Genomic DNA, 17,251 nt, shown 5'->3' on the forward strand with positions numbered 1-17,251 from the left:
ATGGAAAAAGAAACGGTTCGTTGTAAGAAGGTCAAATCTCTGAGGATATATCTATCGTATCGTAACTTTATGTATATGGCGATTAGCGTGTGATACATTGTACGATAATCGACATTAAGTATACGTTACGTAACCGGGCTAGATGTGGAAATCGATTGGTGTGTCAATTCGATTTTTCCGATCGGGGAATTCGGGGACAGCGATTCGAGCGCGCGATTCTCCCCGTTTGCAATTCTTGCGCGCGAATCGATGAATAATGAATGGCGTTCCCGCGGCACGATGACACTGCGTGAAGAATGCGCGTACATATACGAATCGTAAGTACGTCGTACATTCGTACCATCTCTCCGTTCTTTGTTTAATATTTTCTCTCTCTCTCTCTCTCTCTTCTCACGCTCTTTCACTTGTTACACTCCCCCGTTCTCCGCCCCCTCCTCGCGGGCGTGCGTATACGAAAATGCGTTCGCCACTCGCGCGCGAGACACACATCCTGATTACTAATTCACGTAGCCGCGGACTACTTCCCTGCCTCGTTGTGACACCAAATCCCATATTCCAGCCAGAATGGAGAGTCGGCGAGCCCGAGAGCTCGATGATCGCACCGGATCTTAACGCCGCTGTGTGTTCACGCGCCCACTATTATCTGGGAAATATCTCTCGACGGCGGATTCCGTGCCAGGTGATTATGATGCGGCAGATGCGCTTTCGCCTTGGCAAAAATTTGACATTATACATATAAATAATAAATAAAGAACTAGATTTCTTTCAACAACCTTTTCAATTTCGAATGATCGCCGATATACATTTTTAATCAATTATTATTGATCGGAGAATCTTATTCTTTCCTTTCGCTATCGGTCCAGAACAATACAAGTCTTCCATTGAATTTGTTCTCAGTTCGAGTTTTATCGTCAAAATTTTACTCGTAACTTATATTGTCGAATAACAAAAAATATCCAGCCTTGGATTTATTTTCAATTTCGATTGTATAAATGTCATCAAAGTGAGATGAGATATTTAAATGCAACGATAAAAATGTACGTGACGAGAAAATTGTTATCATATTTTTTTTTCATACATATAATAGTTAATAAACGTAATAATGAAAATGTATTAAATACTATACTCCATACATGTATCGCGATTATTTATTTGAAATCGCTCAAGTGTTAGAAGTGGATAATTTAGAGATGTACGAACAATTAAGACAATTGCAGTATTATTTACAATGACAGAATCCTGAAATTGATCTTGATACAATTGCAATCGATGTGCGATGTGCGATACTATCACGATTAATCTGATTGTGAGTTAATGGGACATCGTTATTGTTCATCTCGTAGATCCATGTGAGTGCATGTCGAGTGCAATCGTGTTCTATCAATATGACTCGTGACTTTTATAGATTCTCATCATTTATTATCACAACGATAATAGAAATGAGATATCGTTTGGTATTAAGGCTATCGAACGAAGAACCGAATGAAGGAGAATGAAGGAGATTTTCCTGTATATTCTAATCAAAACTCAGCTTCTATTTCTTCTGGCGAATGTTCGTCTCTGAATTATCGGAATTTTTCCAATCGGTGGACGAAACATATATATATATATATACATACATATAAAACCCAATAAAACAGTCCGAGAACAAGAAATAACGCGATCTACGTGTATCGGATCTACAAAGATCATCGGGAGTAGTCTCGAAGCGTGAAATCGTCCGGCGTTCCACAAACGGGAATATGTCGCATAAAAATCCAGCGTCGTCGCTTCGGGCATTAGACAGAGCGGATGCTGGCGATATATGATCGATCCATCAGCTATAGCTACTACTATATGCTATCCGCAGGAAGAAGTTGCTCGGTATTTACAGTTAGACGATCGAGCGCGTTGCTTTCGCTCCTCGTTCTCGAGCTCGAGGCGAACGTTTCATTTCTGTAGTTCTCGTTTTTAGTTCTTAACACTAGTCAGGATCGAGTCTTGATAACACGATTGAAGATGATGATTGTTCGATTAACAAAAAACGCAACACTGAGATCGATTGAGCGTTATTTCCATATTTAAGATTTAATCGCCAGATTTGTAAAAAATATTGATGAAAGTATTAAAAGAGAAGTTTTTTGCAGTAAATACAGAACAATGGAAAAAATGTAGATATAACGAGACATTTTAGGTCGGACTTGATTCACGCAACCTTTTTAAGATTTAGATCATATTTTTCATTCTATACTATTTTGCGTAATGTAATTTAATTAAAAAAATTTCTTTTAGTTGTATAATAATTAAATGTTACTAATATAATGTTCACGGAATTAGCTGAATGTAATTTATTATATTTCAGATAGAAAATAATTTCTTTCCGTATAATATATATATATATATATTTCTTTTTTATTTTCTACGATTAGTATTGGAATTATTTAGGTCATATAATTATGCTCATTTAAGGCTTCAACACTGCAAAACGGATCAGGGAAGAGAAAAGCGAGCCCACACACTCTCGCTCTCTTCTATATCGCCGAACGGATTCATCAGTTTATGTCAAGTTTGTCTTATTATATAATTGCAAAATGTCATTTTTATCTGAAACATATCAACAAAAACTATACATGAATAAATTGTATGAAACGTAGAGAGGTAATTAAACGAGATAAATAAATAAATCTGAATAAACCGAATATAAAAACTGTCGTAGCTTAGTATTATTATAATTATGTAACTAATATTTATTATAAATATATCATTGTTATTTTGAAGAAGCTAAATTTTAACGCCTTTAGCAAAATTAATTCTTTAAGCTTTAAGTTAATCGTCTCTTATTTTCGTGACTAGTCGTGACCATAATAATCGCCTTGTATTGCCAGATTGTTAACTCGACATTGAACGTATAGTGAGAAAGTCCTTCTCAATAATCATGTCCGACACACAAAATACGATTGTTCAATTAATCAGTGCGATCATTTTATATCTGCGATCGTTCGCATTAAGCAGCACCAATCGCATCCATATGCGAAGCAACCGCTGCTAATTAGCCATCTCAAGATCGAAACATCCCGGCAATGTCGGCCCGGGTAATGCATTATTTATCACGAAAGTAGCACATCTCAAATAAGCAGCGTCATCAAACGAAGTATTAAAACGTTAAGTTTCGCCAGAAGGAGCGAGAGTGACAATGATCTTTTAATGCGCGCTTGATTTATTGCAGATCTGTTTTACGAGAGGGCATTTAATGCTCTTTCTCGCAATATATTTTCATGATGCAATTAGTTATCGCAAAATTTCACCTTTGAGTAATGTCCAGTCAGGTAATCTTGAAAATCAAAAAAAATTTAGCAGTTTAAATAAATCTAAAGATCGCAAAATTCTGAAAAATCCGAAGAATCGTAAAATATTACAATCTTTTTACGCACGTCTCTTTTTTTCGTCGTTGAAATAATATATAGTTAATGCGCGCAAATTGAAGATTTTACTGTATAATACTGAAGATGTAACTGAATTTTTTAGTCAAGAATAATTAAAAATGTAAATATATATAGAATATATTTAAAAATATATATAAAATAAAGCACGATTTATATATGATGAGAGAGATAAATATGGTCATGTAAAAAATAGGATATCAGAGATATCAGATATAAGAATGAGTATTACGGAAAGTGGGAATTGGTGAGAAAAACACACACTAACACCAGAGAGAAAATTTAAACAAGTACTTGCTATATTTCCTCTGCGAGTGGACGCGGAAGCTCTCTGAGACTCTGTAATCTTGACGGGTGTAAAATGCTCGTGCGTATAATACGCTCGTGCACGATGCACGTCTCAGAAAGGGAGAAAACGCTCGATCGAGCCACGTGGAGAAGAGAAGATAGGTAGGCAGGTATAGATAGGTATGGTGTGAATAAACGCAGGAAGAGCACGACGATGACGAGAAGGAGGACGACGAAGGAGTATGAAAGGAGGTGGAGGTGCGGGTCGGTATAAAAGGGTCGCATCGCGACCGCCTCGTCTGTTTTAACACTCTCACCGGGCCGCTCGGTGGATCGATCGGTGGAAGAACCGGGACGTATACGCGTGTCATCGTCGATCGTCGATCGTCTACCTCGAGAAGACGTAGAAAAGGAGAGTAGAGAGAAAGAGAGAGGAAGAAAGACCGAGAGAGGTGAGTCCCCAAGGGATATCCAGGATACCTAGCAAAGTGGAGAACAAAGTGCCCGCCACCTCGTCGAACCGTATCGGAACGGAGAACGAGATTTCCGGTAGCCGGACCTACCGACGACCTTGACCGACTCCGCGTTGGTGCCCATCCCCTTTCTCGTGTCAATCCTGTTCCTTCGCTGTCCGATCGAATTAATCGAAGGGAAGATTTCTTTGAGGGTTGAGTGATACTGTGTGCGACGCTAATACAGTGAGGTAACCGGTATTTTTCGTGTGGCGTACTCGCGTCTGGAGGATTCGTTGTGAACTTGGTTCCTGGTCTGGTTCAGTCTCTTCTTGATTCCGTCGCAGGGTTACTTCCGGGTACCAGCGCCGTCGCGCCGCGCCGCGCCGCGCCGCGCCGCGCCGCGCCGCGCCATTGCTGTCAGATGCATGGAGTCTCTAAAGCTAATAATGTGAGGCAACTTGAGTAGTTCCACGTTTTTATCCTTTTATCGAAAGGTAACTGATAAATTATTCGATTACTCTTTTTACTATCGAAAACAATGGAAAAATTATTTATATATATGCTTTTCGAGAGAAAAGTTAATAGAAGAAAATTTCGAGAGTTTTGAATCGAAATTAATCGTGTATTTGTGATTAATTTTTTTATTAATTTCTTATTCATCTGTTTATTATTATCAATAGTTATATTAAAAAAAACGAAAAATTTACTTAACTTTTGATACGGTCACCCTTTACGTAACAAAGGTTTTAAAATTTTCTATTTGTATTTTCATCGATATCAACATCTTTCAATCTCCGCAAAGAAAAAGGAATAATTGCAATTGTTTCCGTCAGCAGAAAGAATATTGGGATCTCGAAAGGAAAGTGAATTGGAAATCAAAATTCTCTCACGAGAGAATCGCGACAAGATAATATCAATCATCCTCTTCAAATATCAAATTGTTGTAAGACAGATTAGTTATATAGATTGAAAAGCGATTTATTTCTGCGTTGTACGTAACATTGTATCCTTTGTCGACTCGGCATCTCACAGTAGTATTAACTTTATACATTTATCCTTATTTCAATCTCTCCCTTGCTTTCTGTACAGATTCGATTGTGAAATGACTAGAAGATGCACGAAGACGTCGTCGACTAGTGACTACCGTTGTTATTCTATCCGCAACGCCTATTCCCTTCAAATCGAGACATCCGGTTTATTGCAATGCGGCTCGTAAATCTCATCGCGCGACGTTTCGCGTACTCGTGCTCCGAAAGTTGAAAGCATACGCTCGGGAATGCTACGAGACGCTATGGGAACTGCCTACCTCGCGACCGCGCGATTGATCGCTGGTCACGGCACGAAAAGTGTCTCTTCTGCAGGCGGAAAAAGGCGCGACTCCTTACGGTTAACTTGTATATAGTCCGGGTTACCGTATCTCGCACTCATCGTGCCTATTATAGAATAACGTTCTAACAAGTCGCACGTGTCGTTCGTAACGGGTAACATGAGCGAACCATTATCTTTCTGTTATTTTATCGGTGACCCCGGGTAATACCTAGGCAGTCAAATGTCCCAAATCGACTGCACTTCTCGCATTTATTTAATAAAAGGATTATTAGCAGTCACCGTTTCTAAGAAGAGATCGCTAATCGTTGTTTAAGAGCTAAATGAGAATATGATTATAAACAATGAGCATCCAGTTTTTAAACTTTACTCGCGTGGAGGGTTGTATGCGTAACACACCTGTTCTAAAAATGACAAGCAATTCTACATCCTTGTACGTCTAATTCCTTTTGCACAGAGCCATGAGACTAGCGGCAGTGCTGACGTTGCTGTGCTGTCTGGCGATAGGTGCACTCGCCTCGCCGGTGCCCAAGATCGATGACAGCAAGGTGTCGACTCAGAATGCTGTTGCGACCGGCAGGCAATCGCCCGCGGCACCAGCTCCTGCTGACGACGACGACGACGACGACGACGACGACGACATCGATTTAGATATCACCGGCGACGATGATGACGACGATGACGATGACGATGACGACGACGACGACGATGATGACGGTGATTACTTGGAGCGTTTCATTGAAGACATACTTGGAGGTGAGAAATCGACTGCATTGTTCAGAAACAAAGAATGTGCTCGAGAAGATTTTGACTTAAATAAAAGATAAGAGAACACGGAAGTAAATTTCAAGTGAAAAATTAAAGATTCGTATAAATATAAATAATCTTAATTCGGCAGTATTTCTCATTTAATTAATATATGTATCTTAACAAGTGTACCGTTACGTATAAACTTGATATTCAAACAGCAGTTTTGCCTAATAAACTGTCAAGACTCTTACATATATTAGTATAAAACACGGGAAGATAGCAGAAACTTAATACGAATAAACATTTGCTAAATTTCTCCTAAATGCATCTACTTGCCAATTTATAAACAGTTTAATGTGTTTCTCTTCTATCGGATGACGAATCACGCGTAAACTATAACTTGTTTCTACTTGAGAGCTCAACAACGAATCGATGCTTTTTCTTTTTTCTTCGATTCGCGCGTACGTAGCGTCGCATCAGTTTCTTTTCCGGCGAATCTTAGACAATAGAAATTCTTGCAAACTGACACACACCGTTATGTAAACGCGAAGCTTCGTATTGCCTGTGAGAATCTCTCTTTCTCACTCACATATGCTCGCGCGTTATAACGGTACAGGGTACTTTGACTCGTCCAAATTAACATAAATCGACAGCGATCTCGGTTCGGAAAAAAATTTCTACGCGCTACTTCTTCGCATTGACCTGAATACCGAAAGATAATCCGAGTTCTCTCGATCCCCGGCCGTCTCTTATGCAGATTGCGTTAAAATCACGAATGCGCGAACTTGTGAAAAATAATAAATTTGTAACATGCGTATACTTTGTAAGTAAAGTTTTGCAACGTTTTTTATTTCTTTTTGAATATGACGTGGCAGTAAATTTTCTCTCTGTATTTACGTCATATTTTTTAATAATTCAAGAAATATTAATCGATTCCACTAATTGCAATTTTCTAATTAATTTTCAAGTGAAGTTCCACTTTAGTTACACAATTCATTATTCATTTCGCCCCCGATCCATTAATGATAAAACACACATACACACCCCGCTAAAATATATAAAATATATAATATTATCCACCGATCTCTCTCTCTCTCTCTCTCTCTCTCTCTCTCTCTCTCTCATATCTGCAATGTGCCATTGTAAACTTGTAGGAGAGGATGACGACGACGATGATGAGGATGAAGCCGCTGCACCGGCAGCCGGTGCACCTGCCGCGACAGTTCCATCCACCCCCGTCAATTCGCCGCAGGTGCCGCTCGCCGTGGCGGCTGATCTGAATCAAGCGGCCGCCGAGGAAGCTGCGGAAGATGCCGCGTCGAGCGAGACGTCTGAGGACGATGCCGCTAGCTACGAGGATGAGGAGGCGGGTGACGCCGAGGGTCAAGCTGCATCCAATGTGCACGAGTCAACGCTCGAAGGTGCCGAGTCCGTCTCGAATCCGGTATCAGTCCAGGCCGTCGGGGCACCGGCTTCGTCCGGCGGCGTCGCGGCGGCTGCTCCGTCCAGCGACGAGGACGACGACGATGACGATGATGACGATGACGATGTAGACTTGGACATCACGGGCGATGACGATGACGACGACGACGACGACGACGACGACGACGACGACGACGACGACGATGACGACGATGACGACGACGACCCAGTGGAAGACATCGCCGACATCGCCGACGCTAGGCACGCACGTGAGTTCAAGGGCAAGAAGGCTAAGAAACATAACGTCAAGCACACTCGCAAGTCGCGCAAATCGATCGCACGGCTGGTCTCTTCCTCTTCTTCATCCTCCTCTTCTTCTGCTTCTTCTTCTTCTTCTTCTTCTTCTTCTTCTTCCGCTTCCGTGTCGAAGAGGGTTTAGACCGAGTTGCCGAGAAAGTCGGATGACAAATGATCGGATGCAACGTGATCCTTTGACCTCGCGCGCTCTCTTTGCCGCCGAGTTGTTTGACTCTTGGCACAAAAATTTCTTGGAAGTTTCGTGGCAGTCATCGCACATCGATGGCTGTCTGCCGATCGATTCCATCGAGCGTTCTCGCGTCGGCCTCACGAGATCGATTATTAGAGCGACTACGCCCGATCGTGATGCTCGCTCGTGGAGCAAAATTATTTTTATTTCGCTTCGTTTTCACATCTCCTTAAAGGGCACGTTTTAAAGGGTAGTTTTATACCACTTGAATATAAAAACCGCGCCTTTGTGAGAAAAAATTGTGAATGAAACGAATCTCATAATCTAAAAAAAGCGCAAGAGAGTATTATGCTGTATTGATCGATCTTGCCGTTCTTATATCGTTTCTTAAAATTTAAATTATGTTTTTATTATCTCTTTATATTTTGCATATAGCAATGAGTAATGTACGTATAAATATCAATTTTGTCGATATTATTTTTAATTTTCTAAGTCGATTCAAATTAAACATTGAAAAAATTATCATTTGTATAATTTATGTATATAATTTTTTTCGTTATATAATTCCTTCTTTTAACATAAATACTTATAATATTCTTAGTGTGATGACAAGAAGAAGAAGAACGAGGAGAAGGAGAATTTTTTTTTATGTCCACGCGACAGTTTCTCGATCGGGCGATTGTATTGAGGAATCTTTTCGATAAGTTATTCAACGACAGAAAGTCCGCGCTAATAAAGTTCCGCGCGAGCAGAATAAAATTTTCTGCTACTTTAGTTTCATCCACTAAACAATCATTTAACTTTAAATTACCTTCAGCGTTAGTTATTTATTATATTTATTAACGGCAATATATATATATCTCTATTTAAAGTCACGTCGCAAGTCGCACCGCACCATAGACTGACACGTCCGGTCTCTTTGTATAGTTCTTCGGTTTCTCTCTGATCTTTTAAACATTTTTTAGTTAATTTGTTATTTAAGACGCGTGCTAATTTTTTAGGCTTTTAGATTTTTCCGAAACTTTTAGTATTTTTTTGGATCCTTGTGTTGCATGAAGTAGCATTGAAATGCTTTGGCTTGGCGACCTCACGCGTCACGTATTTTCCTCCTCTTTCCAACATTCGTGATCCATCTTACTGTCAGTTGAATGAGGAATAAAAAAAGAGAAAGAGAGAAAGAGAGAAAGATAGAAAGAAAGAGAACGGAAGGGGAATGCGCGTGCACACACACATGAGAGAGAGAAAGAGAGACCGAGATCTAGAGATATCATTTAGTCTCGTCTACAGGATCAAGAGACATCGAAATCGCCTACGTTAGAAAACAGAATGAGAAATTAATCTCGTCCCGTTTCTGTTCTGTCGAATTAGCAATAAGATGCTTAATCTGGCAGATGACTCAAACCTCCCATCACGATTTTTAGTGTAAATACATATCTAATCTTAAAAATTATTTTACCTCGCATAGATTTATATTTTATATCGCGTTTTTTGTTTTAAGTTGTCTACCACCTGCCAGATTAAACACGGTCGATGACGGTGTCGATTGCTCCGCGCGAATCGAGAGATATGTCTTTTTTACGACGTTTCTCTACTCTAGACCAAGACTTGTATACAGAGACATTGTCCGTTCTGGATTGCAAAATACAAATAATTTATTATTTTTACAAAGTAATGTGTACCGCCTATTTATTTCATTCACCATTGTCCAGTCGCATTGAATCAGTCGTACGTGTTTGTGTCCAGATGCACTCGCGTTACACGCGATCCAGGAGGATGAATTATCTCTGTTTTCCTTCCTTCGAGAAATCTCAAATCGCGATTCTCTTTCGCTCGGAGCTGGAGATTGGGATAATTTCGGTTCGGATCGACGCTTTCGATGCCGCAGACGCAGACGCGAGAAAAACCGAACGACCGCGACCGTTGCTGATGAACGTGGAGTTGCTTTCGCGTGTCCGTGACATTGGAATTTATATTTTCTCGATGAAATTATCGATCTCGATCTCCGGCTGAGGAAATCCTTGTGACGTGACGTGCGGTAACCCGCCTGGCTATTTGAACGCATTCAATGGACAGCGGCACATTTCTCTTTTCCTGACATCTTGTATCAATTCGACCCTACTTGCTTTTTTTTATCACTCGGTTCTCACGAGATCGTAGCCACCTGTGCTTGCTGTCGCTTCAGCTGTATTTTCTACCTGCCAGTAGGTGATCGCGCGTTTGGTGGACGGTTTTGGACAAATCGACTGCAACAACGTGTACCTGGACAGTAGCACGACATTCCTACGTTTGTTCCACATCCATGTTTCTTAATCTCCCGTACCTTTGCACCTCCAAGCAGACAGTAAAATTAGTAGTTAGTAACTAAATTGGTAGTTTATAAGAAAAGTAGCTGATAACCAAAAAAGAAATATGGGGTCCGGCAGCATACTCTGCAGTTTCGCACACCTCTCTGTTTTTTTATTAGAGCGCTATCATAGATTTTCTTTTCTTTTCATTCGTAGTTTGATATTTTCGTAGAATCAATCTCAAATAATTCGCTTTCGTGTGATTTGTTCTATACATATTAGCCATACTTTTAGTAGCCCTATTTTGAATTTTTAATCTTTCGCTGGTTTTTGTTACAACCGACACCACGCGTGCGTTTACATATCACATATATCTATTTCCGTGTATTCGGTTTTCGATTCACGGGTAAAACTTAAAACAAGGAAGTAGCAGGAACAAAACCGCCGAACGTTCGCCGCCATCAGTTTATGAACGGAGATTCTTAATTAACCGTCACGCGCTACATCCAATTAACTTTCTACATGAGTGTCGGATTAAATCCAACAAAGGTGTGACCGCGTTGAAATTTTTTCTCGGCTTTCACCGGGAGCAACCGGTGAAAAAAGAAACGAGGTCACCGACCTGGAGAACGCGCAAGCGACGTACCGGAAGAGCCTCCTCCAACTGCGACCCTGACCCACAGCTCAAGTTATGAAGCCGATGTCCTTCGATATCTGTCACGTGGCACGCCTAAACCGTGATTTAGTATACGATTGCTCTTAATATTTCCGTGTATGTGTGTGCGTGTGTGTGTGTGTGACTGACCTGTTTCGTTCCTCGAAGGTGAGATGATTGAAGAAAAAAACCGGTTTATGTCTTACACAAAATTAATGACGTATCGAGTAATTTCTTTTTGGAACGGATGAAATATTATAATGTCGTTTGAAAATAATTGTTGTGAAGATATTGAAGATCTGAAAGAGTAAGAACCAGATAAAGATCAAAGTCATAATTATGAAACATAATTAAGAAACACCGTTTACTTCTATCCACCAGATATATAACAAGATGATGTTAAGTAATCATATTTTTCAAGAGTCTACGTAGTGTTCTCGTATTCGACGAAAAAGTTCATTCTAAAGAATAATTTCGAATAAAAATCATCAGGGTCTCATATAAAATGTTCGTTATTTGATTCTGTCAAATCTTTGATTAAAGTTTTAACGAGCATTTAGTCCAGAAAGATAAACCTTCGATCGTGTGCCATACATTTTGTATTTGTATTTTCGTTTTAAAACCGTTAAAGTGTCGCTCGATATAAACTATTTTAGTTGAGTCGTGTCGCGTAAAGAATTCCTTTATTTAAAGTACGCCAAAGATTTCCGAGAATACAAAGAGGCTATTATCGTGCACGCGTTATTGAGAAGCGATCCCGCATCCCGCCGATCGGACCTCGACCGAGACCTCGGCATTCGACTGTGCCAGAAGTAGACGACCTTGATATTGTCCGTGGCATGAGATTTTCATCGCGGCGTGGCACGGCATCGTGACGTCCGAAAGAAAGTCGCGCTTACGTGCTGCGAGAGGTGCAACGACCGGGGGAGAGTTTTTAGGTAGGCAGCAGTTGGATGGACCCGCGCGCGCGGCTAGATGGGTCTGTAGGTGAGTTATGTAGCGAGGAAGGAGGTCACGGCCTAGATCGGGGACCAGTTTGGCCGCGCCGAAGGATTCCGATATACCGTTAACATTGTCGTCGCTTTAAGTAGGCTCCTCCTCGATCGGCAACAGCCGCGCCGCGTCGGCTTCCTTTCGAGGTAACTGGCGGGGAGGGGAACGCGTTTCCCTTCATTAAAACCCAGAGACGGTGCGGAAGGCAACGCCGGGCACGGTCCCACCCTGCGGTCAATGACCCGGACGAGACGAAATGACCTCACGAAAAGTGGTTTCAAGGACGCGATCGGGGCGCATTCCCAAAGTCGCTCTCTCTCTCCCCCTCTGTTTACCTCGAATCGGACATTTTTCATAGAACTCTCGCGATCTCTAGGACTCTGGGTCGATAACGAGTGATTTTGGTAACTTTGCAGATTCACCGGTCATAAACTGATGGCTTTCGGAGAAGAGTATAGAGGTTGCCAAGCAATGCTTGGGTTGGTAGCGGTGATGGCAGCACAAAATTTATCAAGTTACAGAATTAGTTTGTAACATAATTACATGGAATAGTAGCATTTGTAATTATACAATATATAGAATTTACACAGGCCCAATTTTACAGTTCAATGTAATCAGACGCGTACTCATCTGATCACCGCCACCAATAGAAATTAATCAAAGACTCGCAAAGTCTAAAATAATTAATCATTTTGAATCATAATTTTATTCGTGATAAAAAAATTAATATACTTCATGGTATAGAGTGTCGCAACTAGAACAATTTCAGAATGCGAATACCGTTCAAATGTTGAAGAAAACGTTTCCGCATGGACTTTCGCGCGAGGAATATCCGGGAAAGTAGAAACTGTAAATAACTGATACAATTTCTATCAATGGTTTAGGTGGCATGGACTCCGAATCGAGTGGTCACGTGCCAGCAATTTACGTGGCAAAATACAATCGTTTCGTCGACAATATTCTCGGCAAAATTAACAACATTCTGCGCGCCAATTACGAGCCGGTGACCGTGAAACTGACGAGTCCAAATGCAAGCTCCAAAACGAGCAAGAACAAGAATAAGACCAAGAGGAAGGGTACTAAAAATGGCACCAGAAAGAGCGCCTCGAGGCCGATCGACGCTTCCGTCGTTACTGAAAAGAATGACAATGAAAATGACATCGAGGTATGATTTCCGGTGACTGAAATAATTTATACGTCGCGGAATATTGACTTTATGATATCGAATTTTAATGACAATATCGAGACATTAGTGTAGCTTTCTAAAAATGAAAAAACACCAATTAAATTTTTGGAGTCTAATTAAATGATGAAGCTTCGTTGTTCAAAGACGTAAAAAATGTGAAGCCGATGGTAGAACTTCGGAATTTTTTTTATAAAATAAAGATTGACTCTACATTTATTGAAGAATTCATCGGTAAACTTGTTAAATTTGTAAATTTCGAGAGCTTACGCATCTTGGGCAAATATTATATAATTACGTTCAGCGTTCAGCGTATATGTACGATTAATGTTTACAGAAAGTCACGCAGACCGGTAAATCTGCTGTAACGCAAACGAATGTAACGGAAAAGGAACCAATTTCACTGGAATCTCGCACAGAAACCAGCGTGAGATCTAGCAACAGACGTACGTCCAACAAGAACGAGAACTCTAATAAGAACCGCAAACGAACGAAGAACAGGACGAAAAATCAAAGCAGCGGCAACGAGAACAAAGTAATTAAAGATTGAATATTTGATAAATATTGGCGAATGTTACACGTCTTTTCTATCATTTAAATTTACGTCTGAATCCGTAGATAGATATTTGAAAATGGCACGCGTGCTTGACGTGGACGAGAATGAGCATTCAGTGGGTTTTCTCGTGATTTTTAGACCAAGTCTAAGAGTAGACCGAAAGCGAGAGCCACCCTGTACGGATTGGCGTCCTTGCAGAGGACGGGAGACGTATCGGTGAACATGATGAGCGATCACACGACAATCAAGACCAAGTTCAGCCTGGGACCACTGGTGCTGAAGGTCGAGAAGGAGTTTGGCAGGGCTGCGAAGAAGGAATTGAGGAGCGCGACCGCTACCACGGCCGAGATGTCTGGCAAGTTGAGCCTGCGTGTGTTGCACGGCGGTGCGGCGACGCTGCATTCTATTCGGGTTTTGCAACCTAAACAGGTACGCGTCGATAGAGGGGAAAAACAGTTATAGCGATATGTAAATACCACGGAACAGGAATGCCAAGTCAATAAGCAGATAGACGCGACACGTTTGTACGTAGCAGATGATTTTGACCGTACGCGCTAAATTCTTAAAAACCTTCTTCAATATTTCTTAATCTTGCTGGCTGTTTTTACCAATACTACTAGAATTGATATTCTAACTTGTGATTAATAAATTAATAAATCCCTCGCGTTGTATTATTAATGCAAATTCAAATACAGATCTAAATTATATTAATTTAATATTATGTATATCGATGTTACACACCAATCAGTGTAATATCAGTGTGTTAAATATTAAACAAAGTAAGAATGTTTGGATTAATTTGATTCAAAAGCGACGCCGATGGTTTGTTTTAACTCGACGCGAAATTCAACCTGAGATTTGAAGGCCGACGTGACATCGCGAAACGGTTAAATGCGACGGGAAACAGCGATTATTCTGTTTGCTTAATACTCGTTTGTACTCACGTATTAAACCGAATGTTTCTCTCTCTCTCTCTATCTCTTTTTTCTTTAAAATCAGGTTCGAGTGGAAAGCCAGGACGACCATGACAGAACGCGGGAGTTCGTGTGGAAGAGATCGTCGCATATCGCGCATTTGGTGTCGCGGAAACTTTCCTCGGCCACCAGGTCAATGCTTCGACCGCCGCCCGTTTCACCCGCAGCTTAAACTACATACTCCTGCCGCTTCTTGGTCCAACTGAAACCACCGAATGTAATCGATAAGGAATCCTCATTGACGATCGAATGCAACGCGATGCATATCGTTTTACGGGGTATATATCGGTCATCGAGTCGCCAAAGCTGCGCGACGACTTCGGTGGACTGGATTAATCGTAATTGGATTTATATTAATAAATCGATTTTTTTTCACTCGCGAGATAAGCAAAGCACTCGCGAGAGAAAGTAACGTCGAAAACGCATATACACGGTGTCCCACTTGCAACTGCGTTATTTTCTTTCAGACGATAAATCGCTCGATCAATTTGGAGTCGATTTTTCCTCGAGAGAAATGTCAAGGCACCAACAGTTTCTCAATTAACAATTAAAAATTAACAAGTTTCTGGCGAACTTGCAGCAAAAAATATATGATAAAGATAAAAATTACATAATTATATTCGGCGCGATCAATATATATTCTAATTAATTCCACGTGGTCTTCGTTTTATGCTCAAGATAAAAAATTACAATCAATGATAATTTCTCTCGAATATTTTCACTGAGAAAAAATCGACTTCGAGAAAGAGGGACATCCTGTATAATACGGGTTTAACGTTGGACCAATATTTCGGCCGTACTTTATTTATTAATTATTTATTTATTTATTTGTCATATAGTTTGTAATTCGTCTTCGGAAAGTCTGATATATGTATTCTAGGAAATGCGGTTAAATATCGAAACACAAGTATGTGGATGCAAGCCATTATGCGTGAGTTAAGTTGATCTTCCGTTTAGATAAATGTAAAGAAATCTATTGCCAGAATACTAGAATATATAAAATATATACGTGACAAGATTAATGTGCGTTTAGCTTTACATTCCTCGATCTTTACGTTTCCCGCTTTGCAAATAAAATAGGACTTCGTCATTCCGTTGCACTTAATAATATAATTTTATTTTAATTGTATATATTAATATTAATTTTGCGCGTTAATTTGCGTAATCAATATTAATATCTATTAACATAGATATATATATGTCATACGTACATATATCAATATTAATTTTCGCTACGCAAAAAAATTAAAGTAATGCGCATTTAAAAATACAAAGATAGCTTTAGTTAGTAAAATTGCCATTGCACGTGCGTGCATACTGCATACACCTACATAAAATAAAAAACACTGTATACCTATATACGCGCGATTCATACGTTTCAGATAAGATATACGCTTTGTGTACAAGAGTGGCGGTTAAAAGTTAAATAATCTTTACACTAAGCGCGCGTTTATCGACGTGTCAATACATAAAATCAGCAACGTAACGATATACATAACATCGAGACGAAGGATTTCTCAACTTTCGTCATAAGGGAACCGCATTTTTTCACCGCGTTCTCGTTATAATATTATGGAGGGGTTGCACTGCACTGTTACATTCTTGCAAATATTGCAGTACGAAAAATGCGCGTATCATTTCCCGTTGACATCGCGATGGTAAGACATTTTTTGCCACATACATCTACGGATTTATTTGAATGTTAATCAGTAATCAAAGTCTAATTCTTTTTTAATAATATACACGCGACTACCATGTAAAAGTAGAAGGAATTTCTACGCCGATAATATTCTTTGATGCAGTGAGGAGTTAACGCGGCAGCGTCGTCACTGCCAGAAATAAACACACATTTGCATACAAATGTTTTCCTCGGAACGTCTTACGGCGATACGCTCCATGGTTCGAATCTCAGCCGATAGCACGTGTAATTTATTTACGGTTTCGCTATATGGGCAAACGTCGGCGTCGCCTCGTTCAGTATCATTGCCATTACCTAATTAGTTTGTCGCCGAGAATATTTCCGTCAATTGTATTCTTCGTACGTATCAGCGTCAGCGAAAAATTACCGCGCGACTTGAGTAAACACCATTGCGCGCACAAAAATATCATAAAACTGTCGACCATTGCAACACACTCTTCCGATTTCCCAAGAGCCTTTGTATGATTTAAGAAAAAAAAAATGCAGACTCCTTTTATTTTAATTGAGGAATAAGTAAAAAATGAACTTTAGTTTTCGCTATTTTGATCTATCAAACTTATATATATGGATGTTATTCTTATTCTTAAATTAGCGGAAAGAAAGACCCGCCGCGCCGGAGAGAGAATCAAGTGGCACCCTCTTTCACTCGAATTAGGCATTTCGTTAGGAACGCGGAACGCGTGTCGACTGTCGACCGGCTCGACGCGCACGCGGCACGCGCGCGATGGATTCATCTGACACCAGACACCAGTGACACCG

General features: G+C 40.3%; 1 protein-coding gene and 1 long non-coding RNA gene across 5 annotated transcripts; one reads left to right on the plus strand and one right to left on the minus strand.

The window, feature by feature from the left end:
- The first annotated feature begins 24 nt into the window (after positions 1 to 24).
- Positions 25 to 15,815, plus strand: LOC143898026 (uncharacterized). Of its 4 annotated transcripts, none has more exons than XM_077407046.1 (7): positions 25 to 679; positions 5,946 to 6,244; positions 7,393 to 7,929; positions 12,965 to 13,245; positions 13,601 to 13,798; positions 13,958 to 14,248; positions 14,819 to 15,815. In XM_077407046.1, the coding sequence occupies exons 2-7, from the start codon at positions 5,950 to 5,952 to the stop codon at positions 14,963 to 14,965; spliced, it is 1,749 nt and encodes a 582-aa protein (XP_077263172.1). In that variant the 5' UTR covers positions 25 to 679; positions 5,946 to 5,949; the 3' UTR covers positions 14,966 to 15,815. The 4 variants fall into 4 exon arrangements, 3 of the variants coding, with proteins under 3 accessions (XP_077263172.1, XP_077263173.1, XP_077263171.1); XR_013257081.1 differs by lacking the exon at positions 25 to 679 and adding an exon at positions 3,535 to 4,159 and having other exon boundaries at positions 13,958 to 14,343; positions 14,819 to 14,958; XM_077407047.1 differs by lacking the exon at positions 25 to 679 and adding an exon at positions 3,536 to 4,159 and having other exon boundaries at positions 7,393 to 7,659.
- On the minus strand, positions 9,775 to 17,187 carry LOC143898038 (uncharacterized). Its single transcript, XR_013257087.1, has 3 exons — positions 16,787 to 17,187; positions 14,764 to 14,995; positions 9,775 to 11,386 (listed from the first exon to the last, which is right to left on the minus strand). It is a non-coding gene; the product is annotated as an uncharacterized LOC143898038 (long non-coding RNA).
- Between the last annotated feature and the right edge of the window lie 64 nt (positions 17,188 to 17,251).

The sequence above is a fragment of the Temnothorax americanus genome, unplaced genomic scaffold (assembly GCF_048541705.1).
Source record: "Temnothorax americanus isolate GAGA-0224 unplaced genomic scaffold, ASM4854170v1 Scaffold22, whole genome shotgun sequence".
NCBI lineage: Eukaryota > Metazoa > Arthropoda > Insecta > Hymenoptera > Formicidae > Temnothorax > Temnothorax americanus.